The sequence below is a fragment of the Microcebus murinus genome, chromosome 11 (genome assembly GCF_040939455.1).
Source record: "Microcebus murinus isolate Inina chromosome 11, M.murinus_Inina_mat1.0, whole genome shotgun sequence".
Classification (NCBI taxonomy): Eukaryota; Metazoa; Chordata; class Mammalia; order Primates; family Cheirogaleidae; genus Microcebus; species Microcebus murinus.
In genome coordinates, this window is record NC_134114.1 from 57,289,039 (window position 1) to 57,303,281 (window position 14,243).

The window sequence follows — 14,243 nt, forward strand, 5'->3', positions numbered from 1 at the left end:
TAACTTTTAATGAATATCTGTTGGAAACACATGAAGTAGCAGAAAAATCTCTTTAACAGAAGAGACATGCAATATCCACAGAATGCATAAGTTCTAGAAGCACCATGAGAATACATTATCTAAACATGAGAAGAATCCAAATATACTCGGTGCTCGAAAGAGTCTATTTTCCATTAAGGTAATCAAACTGTTATTAGAATTTATCAGTACAAAAATAGCTTCACAAACTGCTAATGTATATATATCTGTTCTGAACTCTCAAAACAATAATCACAGTTACTTATTGATATAGTACTGCATATGTGAGGATCATAAGATAGTAACAAACAAACAAAAACTTTTAGTGTTCCGTATTACATTTCAGTACTACATTCCAACAGCACTGGAAGACTATAAAATTAACTATTTCCAAGAGAATTTTAGGTGGTTTTAAATGTTTTTTAAAAATCTTATTATTTATTATTTGTAAGAAGTGACAAGTAAATTCTAGAATTCCATACAGCTGATGCTGTGAAACAAATAATTTCCTGAAATGAGAGAACAAAACCTTCCCCCATATGCATATACTAATCTATTAATATATACCTACTTTACTTGGTATATGGCTAATTGACTATGGTCTCAAAGGATGCCCTGAAGACTTCAGTGGGCCAGATTATACACCTGGCTCAATCCTAACACATATTATCATTTAGATTAAAAAAATACTTTTTTTTTTAGAAAGAAATGGCAATTTAGATAAAATTTAATAACACTTCTCTAGAGAAATTAGTAAGCATTTCATTCTCATGATTGGCCTTTTATTTATGTATCCCTGAACTTTTTAAAGCATTTAAATAAGTACACTAAAAAGGTATTAATTTGCTGAAACTTGCTCAATGAGAATGTTTTTGCATAGTTTATGACAAGGACATAAAACAGTACTATAGCACTTGATTAAAGAGTATTAGCAGCCCCTACATTTAAAATTTAGTTTAGCAGCATAATTAAAAATCAAAGAAAGTGGTAAATGATTAAAGGTAACCTGTAATGGCACTGATTCATAGCTTAGTAAGTTTTTGAAAAGTTCAAAAGGAATTTTAAAAAGTATTTTTGGATAAAATTATGTCTGGGATTTGCTTTAAAAACAACACAGTGGTAGGAGTAAGTGAGAGTAGAGATGAAAGAAGGCTGGCCATTTTTCATAGCTGTTAAGAATGGGTAATATGCTCACAAAGATTTATTATAGTATTCTCTCGCAAATATATTTGAAAATTTTTATAATAAAAGGGCATATTAAAAAGTAATAAAAATCTTATTTCTCTAAAGCTAAGTAATAACTTTTTAACAATAAACAAAACTTACAAAGAATAAAGAACAAACTAACCACATTCCTAAAATTTTCAGAGCTAAATGAAAATCGGGATCTGTTTTCGGTTATGTTAATTAACAACAAATTCATGAGAGTTAACTATAAAATTTGAATTTTAAGAAATGCACAAATGGCTTGCTAAATAGCTATTACTATAGTCAACTCTTAATTAACTTGACTGCTTAGATCACTGTTCCCTATATTCCCTGGCTTTTTTTAAAAACACATTCTACTGATTTTGCTCCTTATTAACAACAAAATGGGAGCAACCAGAACATAGAAATATTGGCAAACATTTTTCTTCCTCTTTATTCTTTTTTGTTTAAACATGTGTTAAGAAAGGCAGACAAAATAAATAGTCTACATAAGCCTTAAAAACATAAAATTTTAATTGTGTTCCTTTGCCATTGGAAAAAAATATATATCCAGTTTACTTGTGTGTGTTAGATTTAAATAAAATTTATTTTAATATTCACTCTGTCTCTAATTCATGAAACACTGGTCTTATTTCTATATTGGTCTCCTAAGATAGAAATAGTTATTAACTTTCAGAGAAAACAATGTACTTGTGTTGGGAATGTGGCTAAAATGTATTGTTAACTAACTGACAATATACACTAGGATTAAGGAGCTCAGCTGTAGTCTCACAGCTGTTACTAATGAACTATGACCCAGGACAACTCACTCACCCTCTAGGACTTAGTCTCCTCAAGTGCCAAAGGCACATACTTTTAAACTTTGACATTTTACACTATAATCCAGCACATATATATACATGTATATTTCTGAAAGTTTCTACTTTTTTAATATATATATATTTTTAAAAATTATTTTCTTATTTTTTTTTCTTTTCATTGAAGAGATTCACCCTGTTCTCCACAATTTCTACTCTTAATGTGAGTTTTACTCTGATGTTTTCTATTTGGTTTTATATTTCATCTTTCAGAATTCCATGAATAATCTATTAAGCTGATTTAAAACTACCATGATTTGGAAAAATCTTAGATTATACCATCTCCAAGGTCTGTTCTAGTTCTGATATTCTGGGATTCTAACATTAGCTGTGAAATAATCTGTTGCTTCAGGTGGACATCTTAATTTCAGTCAAGTAACTACTTAAATATTGATTAATATAAAAGCAAAACAAGTTCAGAGAATGTCTTCTAACGTCCTATAGTTAAGTATTTTTAAAATAATAAGAAAAACTAAGCCGGGCATGGTGGCGCATGCCTATAGTCCCAGCTACTCAGGAGACTGAGGCAGAAGAATCGCTTCAGCCCAGGAGTTTGGGAGTGCTGTGAGCTAGGCTGATGCCATGGCACTCTAGCCCGGGCAACAGAGTGAGACTGTCTCAAAAAAAAAAAAAAGAAAAAGAAAAACTATAAGGTTATCTTACACCTCTAACATAGTTAAAAGCGTAAATTGACCTGCTAAATTTTATTTTCAGAACTCTGTCAAATATTTCCATGGCTAATCTATAAATTCTAGTAGTCAAAGCAGCTCTAAGTCAAAGTAACTCCCATTAGACTCCTAAAAACAGAAAAAAACCAGTAGAAGACCAATTCCAGATAGTAACTCCAAATGCTAAGGATTAGCTACATAGTAAACACTTAGAATATTTTAGGTGCATAAGTAAATTAGAAATAGCTTTTACAAATGTTAAATACAAAAATCCTTAATTCTAAATGCTACAGTATTCAATGCAGATGGCTCAATTTCAGTGTTAGAAATCAAGTGTATAATAATGTTTAGTTGCAGTTCAGTTTTTATTAAATGCCTATGTGAAATATAATTTCCTCCCCTCAACATAGGTAAAATATTTTTAAAAACTGCATTCTAATAACATCATTTTTTAATTGTAATTGCATATTTTAAAAGAGTGAATATTTAACAAATCTATGTGAACATACAGTCTTCAGATCAGAGAAACTAAAAATTTTCATGTGCTCAAGTCATCTTTATAGCTATAAAGAAAATATGTTCATGCTGCAATAAAGCATGAAATCCGTAACTCCAAAATGCCTCCTGTTTTATGCAAAATTATCATTTTTAGCAACAAATTAGAATAGCCTCATAGTCAAACAGTCTTTCCCCATTCATTCCTAAAAAGCACCTTAACTAATTTTTACTTCTTCCTCATCCTGACCATGAGGTCTCTCAATGTTAGTCTCTAATAAGTTTAATCTTGTGTCCCTGACAGTCAACAAATTTCAATAAAAATAAAAATTCCCATGAGAAAGAGTTTGGAATGAATATCTCACTTTACAATTCTTAATATGTCAAGTAATTTGATATTTTTTAAAAAATTGGTCCCCCAAGGCCGGGCGCTGTGGCTCACGCCTGTAATCCTAGCTCTTGGGAGGCCGAGGCGGGCGGATTGCTCAAGGTCAGGAGTTCAAAACCAGCCTGAGCAAGAGCGAGACCCCGTCTCTACTATAAATAGAAATTAATTGGCCAACTGATATATATATAAAAAAAAAATTAGCCGGGCATGGTGGCGCATGCCTGTAGTCCCAGCTACCCGGGAGGCTGAGGCAGAAGGATCACTCGAGCCCAGGAGTTTGAGGTTGCTGTGAGCTAGGCTGACGCCACGGCACTCACTCTAGCCTGGGCAACAAAGCGAGACTCTGTCTCAAAAAAAAAAAAAAAAAAAAAAATTGGTCCCCCAAAGAAATGTACAATAAAGGAAAATTGTCTTCATAATTTTAACTAAAACTAGTGAAAAGTTTACCAATGAGAATAAAAATTAAGACAGATGACTGATAGGTGTTTGTTTTACATTTGCATTATTGCAATTTCATAGACTTCTTTACATCCTAAAAATACCACAGTATGGCCAATAATTAATGTAAGTGGTTTAGAACACATTTAGGATAAACTGTATCTTTTCGGAATATCAAATTCTTTTAAAATTCAGAAGCAAGTGAAAATTTATCTTCTGTTAGTTGTGTTTAAAGATAAATCTGCCATTAACATTAACAAGCTCATGCTAGAAGTTACCCCACAGTTTCCTTTCATGAAATCATGTGGTGAGGTAAAATCACCACTAAGACTATGGTAAAGCTTAATTTCGGAGTGGAAAACCTATTTTAAAAAATTACAACTTATAACCTCCAAGAACATACACAAAAACAGAAACGAGGTTAACAAAGGGGGACTTTGTTGAAGGGGGTATGTTGAAAAATAGGTAGAAGCAATTTACAATATTTTGTTTCACTGAGAAACAATTGGTACTGTAATTAGCTCAGTTTTACCACATAAAGGATATGTTCAATCTAGTCCATCTAGGCAACTATCAGCTATAAATCAGTAAAATTTTTCTGTATTTCCTTTCTGAGGTTAACAGAAGCAGTGAAAAAAATAATCTGACCTGGAGTTTTCACTTAAAGGTGTAACTGCAAGAGTTCCTAAAACCAAACAAATTTTCCACATTTACACACTTTACTTAATCATGATTGCTGAATTGAATCTGTACCTATGTGTAAATGGTAATGCATTCTGAGTTGGTTCAGCCCTTGGCTCTGAGTTCTGCGTCACATCAGGTGTCCTTTCATCATCGGTCCCATTGATACTTTCTGGTGTCAAAGGAGACTGAAGATCCCCGCCTGCTGATTCCTTTAAAAAAAAAAAAAGTGAGGGATAAAAAAAGAGTTATGCTTTTGTTAAAGTACACAGTATCATCTTAAAGTTAAAACTGACTTTGACGTGTGCTTACTGATGAACCAAATTTCGATGGAAATTTGAGTTAAAGACTTAAAAAATAAAATTTGAAAGAGAAACAACTTTTTGAAGCACAGCAACTCATAAAAAAAACTCACTGAACCATAATGCAATTTTGAAATGTAGTTTCAAAGAAGTGAAAAACTTTTAGGTTTATGTAAGTAACCAATTGGTCAGAATAAAAAGGTATTCAAGAATCACACTATACTTCAGAAGAAAAAGAAGAAAATGCAAGATGTGATTTGATTTTATTTTAGAGGAAGAAGCAGATAACAGGAAGGATACAGGAGAAGAGGAGAATGAGGAGGGGAGAAGGGCAAAGGGGACAGTGAAATCTGCAACAAGTTTTAATTTTTTTAATCTATCCTACCTACTTTTCAATTCCTATAGAGGCACTTAGAAAAGCAATCAGAAGTGCCTCTGTAACATTATAAATAATGATATTAGGGCATTTCAGCTTTTCTTGTCTGGGAATGGAATTATTTTTCTTCACAAAGTTTCTTGTCTTATTTCTGCTTTTAATTAAGATTTGCCTTTCAAAGTAAATTTAATTTATCCCCTCTGGAAAATAAACGGAATTGAAAATGAAGCCCACAGTTCATTTTAAAATGAAGCTGACACTTATTCTCAAATCTGCCATCATCAGATTATTCAAATTTGATATTAGAAGTCAGAATAAGGAGTCATTTGATAAATCTGTTAACTAGGGGAGGTCCTAGCACCAGAATGTTAGAGATCAGATTGACAGAACTCTTATGAGCCTTGGACAATAAAACTTCACAACTGAAGTATTAGTCTATGCTAAGGTAGAAAATAAAAATAGAAGTGTTCAACAGGGGAGTGGTTAGGTATGGTCATAATTTGTCAATTTAAAAGAATACACAATTAGACATGAGGATCTTGTGTAAAAAAAAATAAATAAATAAATAAAAAAAATAAAATAATTAAAAAAAAAAAGAATACACAATTTCCTCAAAAACAAGATGAACATAAGCAATGTAGGAAAATGCTTATATTAGGAAAAAATATAAAAATATAAAGCCATGTCTAGGTTATGATAATTTATATACTTCACATTTAAAATGTTGTACATGAAATACTAGAAAGAAATATGAAAAATATTAATGTGGTGAGACTTTTTTGAGATTCTGGTTTTATACTGCTGTGTGTATTTTATTTCACATTTAAATATTTTAACTAATATTATCATAATGCTATAAACTATACAAGCTATTAAAGATCAAAAGGACATTTTCTTTTTTTTTTTTTTTCAAGAAGTCTCAGTCTGTTGCCCAGACTAGAGTGCCATGGTATCAGCCTAGCTCACAGCAACCTCAAATTCCTGGGCTCAAGCTATCCTCCTGCCTCACCCACCTGAGTAGCTGGGACTACAGGCATGCACTACCACAACACATGGCTAATTTTTCTATTTCTAGTAGAGACGGGTCTTGATTTTGCTCAGGCTAGTCTCAAACTCCAGAGATATTTTCTTAATTCCATATTATCATTTAAACATTTTTGATGATCAGTGGATCTCTATTTTGACCTTTAATTTCATTCTTACTAAATCTTTCTCCTAAATCCTGTTTCCATTAACTGATAGTAAATGTACAAATGAAGTCTATAGTATAATAAAACAGCATAAAATTGTTTCACAAAAAAGTCAAATCCTACAAAGTAAATAATGGAAACAGCATCCACAAAGTGACTACACAAAGTGACTACTTCCAGGTCAGTTATGGACCATATAAACTAGCCAGAAAAAGTTTAAGCAACCAGCCAGGAAGAAACCACAAGTTTATTATCTTTGATATTAATAAATCAGGCCTATTTTTCTCCAAGACAGGCCAAGCTAAACTAAAATGATAAAGGTAGATTGTCCAATTTGCTAAGCAGTTAAACTGGCCAAGATTTGATTTAGTAGAAATACTAACAGAAATAAATTACCTTATTAAATTGAAAGGGAATAACCAGGGTTAGCAACTAAGGATAAACTCAGGGATCTGCTGAAATCAGTTGACAAGAGTGTGCAGGACAACAGTAGATTAGGATCAAAAGAGAGAGGAAGAAGAATAGCAATTTGATTCCTGGTTCTTACTAACTTCTGGGAATAACCATTTCAGCCATTTCAGGGGTAAAGTAATGGGGAGGAGAGGTTTGAGGCACAGGACCCAAGGAGGCTACAAATGTTGCCACCACTGAAGTACTGAAGTATGAAGACTGTTCTCAGAGGCAAGTTAAGGAGAGAAGGGAGGGGAGGAAGAAAAGGATAGAGGCTGCAACATCTCAATGGGCAAGTTTTTCTTCAGAAAACTTGAATATTAACTATATTTAACTAAAGGCATATTTAGTTCTCCTAGATCATTGCATCTAAAATGAAAAACAAAAGCCTACCAAAAGCATGGTTTTTTAAAAGTAGGTTTAAAAGATAGAATTAATATTTGCTCATGAAAACAAGAAAAAGTTTCAAAAGTACATAAGGGCATGAAAGGAAAATGAAACCTCCTTTCCCTCCAACTACCTCACAGGTAGCCAAAAGTGCTCTGTAAAACCTTCCAAAAATTTTATATATGCTAAAAATAGCACTGTGAAACTTGTTTTTTTATTTAGCATATTCTAAACATCTAGTTCTTTTTAAATCTAAATTTTGTATAATTTCCTAAACATCCAACTTCAATTATTCTTTAAAACATTTTATAGCTTCAAATCAAACATTAAAATTAAAAACTTAGCAGTATACTAATTACAAACTTCTGAAAAAAATGGTAATTTCTCTTTAGAAAGACATTCTTAAGCTAATATGGCTGGCCACTTCTATAGTAAATGTTTAAGGCAAAAAGTTATCAAATAATATCTTCTTTGATATATATGTGTATATCCATCTATGTAATATGTATACCAAAGTTGATAAGAAAAATGAAAAAAGCAAATGAATGTGAATAAAAACCAATCTAATGAACTTTTCTATTTATTGCCCTTAACATCCTTATTTTGAGAAAAATAAAACCACTCACAACTCATTTTGTTTTTGGGAAACTCTCCCCATGCCCCTTAACAAAACACATAATCTGAAGCAGAAAAATAAAAATGGCAGTCAAATTGGAAAAAATATGTATTTTTTGAAAATAAAATCTGAGAGTGTCAAGGAAATCAACGCTAACAAATAAGCACAGATGTTAAGATTCAGAAGTGCTTAATCCATTCTTTTCTTCTAATCCATTTATGAAGCAGCAAGAAAGCAAAGAAACTAGGAATATTCTGAAACACATGAAAAAGAAATTACCTTGGCCCTTAGCCCAGGGCAAGCCTCCAGGGTGGTATCACCACACTGCTCTTCAGGGAAAGGGTTGGGTGGCAGGTCCAGGAAGCGCTGCCCTGCCCACTACAGCAAATACCACTACCACCTTCCATTTAATTCCAGTAAAATCTGGAATTAAATTTCCTGCTACAGTTTCATCCTTGTTGGCTTAAGTAAAACAGCGTCCACTCTTTATCATTTAATAAACATCCCCCTGCTTTATACCTAAAGAAAGATAGAACACCACTTTTTTCTGAGCACAGGCTCTGACAAAAAAAAATCAGGGGAGGAGCTAAAGATTTTGAGTTCCCATGGCAGTGGGAATGGAAAGAAATGGAAAGAGACCAGAAGAACAAAAGGAAATGTAAAGGAAGATGAGGCCAAGAGCTTAGGTACGCATCTCCTTATCTTCTGTCCTAAACTATTCCTTATACCTGGTCACCTATTCAGAACTACTATCTCCAAAATTCCATTTTCTGACAACCACAGAAATTCTTGTAATTTGACTCTCTGGATTAACTCATGCTTTTCCTTCCCTATGTAAACGGTACCTACCAGCTGATTGAGACTCAGGGCTAGTGGATTAATCTTCACTCTGTTTGCATATGTGGCACCCACCAGCTGCATTAAATGCTTATCAAGAGTCAGCTGTATTCGTCCCAAATCTTTTTATGCCAACTGTATTTACATAATTATATCAATGAATTAAATATTATGAAAATGAATGAAATCTGAATGAAAAATACAGTAGTTATTTTAATGAAAACCAAGCTAAATACTTTGCAATGACTAAAAGATAAATGGCTAAAAATTTAAATAAAACCCACAATTGAATTAGCTATATAAACTATTATATAATATGCTACCATATGGTATCAGAAAAATGACATAAAAATCTACTTATAGCACACTCAGATTTCTTTGTGAGTGCCAAGGTTTAGTTGTACCTAAAAAATAAAAAACGCTGGAAATTGTATACAATTAACTATCAGTATGGTTTATGTAAGAAAGAATGTGGGATTCCAATCAATAGATCATATTCAAAGGTTTTACACCAAAATATTGGTGAATAAATGAAACACTGAGTTTTAACTTATAAATGTTAAAGAATCTTTTTTTAAAAACTCCTCATATTAATTGACTTTTTAATTTAATTGATCACTTACTGGTTTTGATTTCCACAGATGAGAGGAATTGTGCTATAAAACCTGTCTTCCTACTCTATCCCACTCCTTTTTCTGCCTGCTTTTCAACTCCATCAACACTTATTACAATCTCTTACCCTCTTCTATTATACTACTTTGTCAGGCTCTTCCTGGCTTCTTTTCTCTGCATACTAAGCCAAGTCTATGACCATAGCTGAAGAGACTAAGAATGGGGAAGTGGCTAACTTTAAGGTCAGACTCCTTTCATCACGAGCCTTTAGGGATATGAATGGTTTGTTCACCAGCACTGCTTCTCATAGTGTGGTTCCCAGACCAACAACATCAACATCTCCTCAAAATATAGGTTAGAAATGCAAATACTCGGGGTCCATCTCAGACCTATTAAATCAGAAACTCTAGGGGTGGGATGCTGCAACTTGAGTTTTAACAAGTCTTCCAGGGAATTCTGATGCAGGATTTATACAATTTAGGGATCTGTATTTTTCTAGGTAACTGTTATGTGCCAGAAACTATGTTAAGACTTTACATCATCCTCACCATTACAACCACATCACCAACAACAGTTGTTAACATTTATTGAGCATTTACTATATGCTAAGCACTTTCTATGAGCCTCACTTAATTCTCACCATTGCCCTAATACAGACATATTGCTCTTATTGCCATTTTATAGATGAAAACAGTAACTTGCCTGAGCTCAGAAAAATAGTAAGGGCTGGAGCCCACCTTATTAACCATGGCCTGACAATGTCATTATCATACTTATTCCTTTCAACAATCCTATAAATAATATAATACTCATGCTACAGAGGTATAAACACACTTGGGCTAAGCAACTTTCCCAAGATAATAGAAGAACAGAAAAAGAATTTATGTGTAAGTTTGCCTGATTCAAAAACTCATTATTTTTTTTTTTTTTTTGAGCCAGATCTTGCTCTGTTGCCCTAGGTTGGGTGCAGTGACTTGATCATAGCTCACTGCAGCCTTGAACTCCTGAGCTAAAGTGATCCTCCTGCCTCAGCCTCCCAAGTAGTTAGGACTATAGGCATGCACCATCATGCCTAGTTAATTTTTTTCATTTTTTGTAGAGACAGGGTCTCAAACTTCTGGCCTCAAGTGATCCTCTCCCCTCGGCCTCCATAAAGGCTAGGATTACAAGAGTGAGCCACCATGCCCGGCCAGATAATTCACATTCTTACCTAGTGTCTTATACCTCCTTCAAATACAAACAGAAGCTATGACCAGTTAAGTGACTACTATTATCGATTATCCCATTTAACCTATTATTGATTAATTATCCCTTTTAACCTTCCCTTTGCTGAATTCCTGAGTAGTAGTCTATTCTTTAGGTAGAGCATTAATTCAGCAGACTGGCTTAAACCAGTGGAATCAAGCTCTGCGTTTTAGGTAAGATAGGAGTGGCCAATGGTCACACGATTCAAACTAAAACAGAAACATTAGAGATTGTCACAAAAGAGAGAAAGGGAAAAAAAGAGAAATGAAAAAAAAAAAATCCTTCTGACTCAAGGGGGGAGGGGGGCAATGGCAATATATGTAACCTTAACATTTGTAGCCCCACAATATGAAAGAAAGAAAAGAAAAGAAAAGAAAAAAGACAAGACAAAGACAAAGACAAGACATACATACATACCAGAAAAAAAAATCTGTTAAAAACTATCCTCTCTGGCTTCTGTACATTAAATGTTTTGAAAAGATTAATTAAGGTCCGTATATTATGGCTGTCAAATACTGATGAACTTAAGATATTTCTTTTTTTAGAGACAAGGTTTCTGTCACCCAGGCTGGAGCTCAGTGGGGTGATCACAGCTCACTGTAACCTCCTGGGCTCCACCTCAGCCTCCCCGGCAACCCTCCAGTAGCAGGCTACAGGCACACCCCACTACACCTGGCTAATTGCCTTTTCCTTTTCCTTTCCTTTCCCCCCTTTTTTTTTTTTTTTGGTAGAGACACAGTCTCACTATATTTCCCAGGCAGGTCTTGAGCTCCTGATCAAGTGACCCTCCCTCCCCTTGGCCTCCCCCAAAGTGCTAGGGTTACAGGCATGAGCCACAGTGTTCAGCCCTTAAACCAGCCGATCTAAACTATTTTCCCTGCCCTGCTTTGTCTTTCCCATGGAAATTCCAATAAAGGCTCTATCTTAGCTTTTCCTTGCTCCTGCTTTCTGTCTTCTGACCACCCTGAGGCTTCCCCTGTTTCTAGGACCTGTGAGTATAATACACTTTTGTTTTCCTGAGCCTCTCCTATGATTCTCCAAATGATGGCCACATTTGACTAACTATCATATAAAAGAATACACAACACAGTAGACCAATTATAATCTTTATGTACTTTTGTTTAAAAGTTATATGTACACTAGATGCTCTGAATTTTAATCACTAAAGTAAAATTTTTATTTAAAAAATACACTTGTAGATACTGGCATATAGAAAAAACCCTTTCTCCACCAGTACAGATTAACTAAAGGGGCCAGGCATGGTGGCACACCCCTGTAATCCTAGCACTCTGGGAGGCTGAGGCGGGAGGATTGTTTGAGCTTAGGAGTTCAAGACCAGCCTGAGCAAGAGTGAGACCCCATTTCTACTCAAAATTAAAAAAATTAGGTGGCCATGGTGGTGCATGCCTGTAGTGCCGGCTGCTCGGGAGGCTGAGGCAGGAAGATCACCTGAGCCTAGGAGTTTGGGGTTGCAGTGAGCTATGATGACACCACTCCACTCTACCTGGGGTGACAGAGTAAGATTCTGTCTCCAAAAAAAAAGTCTACGGTCATATCACACTAAACATACCCAATCTCATCTGATCTCAGAAGCTAAGCAGGGTCTGGCCTGGTTAATACTTCGATGGCCAGATTAACTAAATAAAGGGTGCATTTCTGTATCTACTTTGGAAATTAATCTTGTCATTTATTTTCCCAAATTCAACTCTGGCATAAAGGATAACATGTGAAATGAACGAGGCTCAAAAATAATAGAAATGAAATACCCACCTGTGAAGGTGTACTGGTAAGTTCCATCTTCTCTTGTGATTTTTCCTTTGCTAGTCGAGCAGCTTCTTTAAATTCCTGAAACTTTTCTGCAAACTGAATGTAAAAGACTCTATACATTAACCACATAAAAATAAGGCACAGTATCCACTTTTACCTTAGTAAAGTTATTCATTTTCTGAATAACTGACTCTTCCACAAACAACACAGCCTTCAAATCAATTACAGCTTGTAATATGAAAATGACAGAAAAAGAACCCCTAATACCAAACATATTTGTACACCATAAAATACCCCGACAAATCTCATTCACAACATCATAGTCTAAGTGAGAATTTAGTGTCAGCTTGCTTACCTATAGGCAACCTGGTTATTCAGCAATAATTTACTAAGATCAGGGTGGGGAGTGGAATCAGTAAAGATATTCATATGTATTTTATCACCAAGAAAACTGAGTTTCTTAAATATCTACTTGTAAACATAACAGTATTTACAAAATGCTTTTAACTTTTACTAAAATATAAACTCTCATAATATGTAAGGCATTTTATTTTTAACAATACAAATATTAAATAGTAGCATTTACTATTATCACTAGTTGACAAAACTAAAAATTCATTTCCAAAGATTTCTATCTAAAGAGCTAATGTACAGCAGCAGAAAGGAATAAAATAACCCACAAAGGTATTTAAGAATAACAATTTCAAAATAAAAATTACTATACATGAAATGCTAATTCTTAGGAACTCACTGGAAACTATAGAACATCATGGCCACAAACAGTATCTACTTATGTTTTGAAAGTGGAAGCTAGTCTACCACTTTTTTATCAGAGAGAATGTTAGGGCTACAAAATACCTAAATTTAAAAACTTAAAATCTCTAAGTAGCTTAAAATACCTGTTAGAGTTGGCAATAAATTCTGATTCAAGTAGCAGAGCCAGAAAATGAAAAAGGACAGACCATCACAAAAAGAGTTGGCAATAAAAATACAAAATTATAGTCCCCTTCTCAAACTCCCATAAGCCAATCCTAATTTAATTTCCATCTTGGGAAGAAAAGTTTTGGAAGGAAAGCCTTGTGATACTCTGAACTCCTTTGGAGAGGTGTAGGAGGGTCAAAATTAAAGCTGTTATTATCAGAACTTTTCGTTCTTACTGTAAACCCTGTCATCTTTACCTACAACCTGTAAATTAGAGAACTGAATCTGTGCTACAATACTTCCATAATTGAACAGAATATCTCCTTACATTAAAAACAATCTGAATACAAAGCTAAAAAGGTCTCACACTGGTAGAAATAAAATAAAATAAAAACCATAATTAATTTATCTATGTAATTTGAAGTAGTATACAGGGCTTTTCTTACACTAATTTAGCATTCCAAAATAGTTAATGTTTAAAAGCTTCTCAACTTCATACAAACCTATACTATTGCTAATTTTTATATCCTTAGTTGTCAGCAAAAGAAAAAAAGTGAGGGTTTAGGTTTCTACGATAACAAAATACAACTTAGTAAGCACTCTAACAATCTAAGCATGGTTGGAATTTTGCTCATATCAGTCAAACGGGAGACCATACATTTCTTCCAGTGACGCTGCTTTCCCTTATTTTCAACAGTCTTTATCTAAGATTGCCTATAGAGCCTTCTCCAAACCCTTACAATGCTTTGACTCACTCATTCTTTTTAATAATAAAACAAGGCAGAA

The 14,243-nt window shown here is 34.0% G+C and overlaps 1 protein-coding gene across 3 annotated transcripts in view; it reads right to left on the reverse strand.

The window, feature by feature from the left end:
• HOMER1 (homer scaffold protein 1) overlaps nucleotides 1-14,243 on the reverse strand; it is a 127,488-nt gene that overhangs the window by 51,667 nt on the left and 61,578 nt on the right. For all 3 annotated transcript variants that reach the window (XR_012921701.1, XM_012766776.3, XM_012766777.3), the window contains exons 4-5: nucleotides 12,540-12,632; nucleotides 4,827-4,966 (exon numbers count right to left, since the gene is read on the reverse strand). Coding sequence is in view for 2 of the 3 variants with exons in the window: in XM_012766776.3 (XP_012622230.1) it covers nucleotides 4,827-4,966; nucleotides 12,540-12,632 (233 nt within the window). In the remaining variant the exon portion in view is untranslated. The remainder of the gene's footprint in view (nucleotides 1-4,826; nucleotides 4,967-12,539; nucleotides 12,633-14,243) is intronic.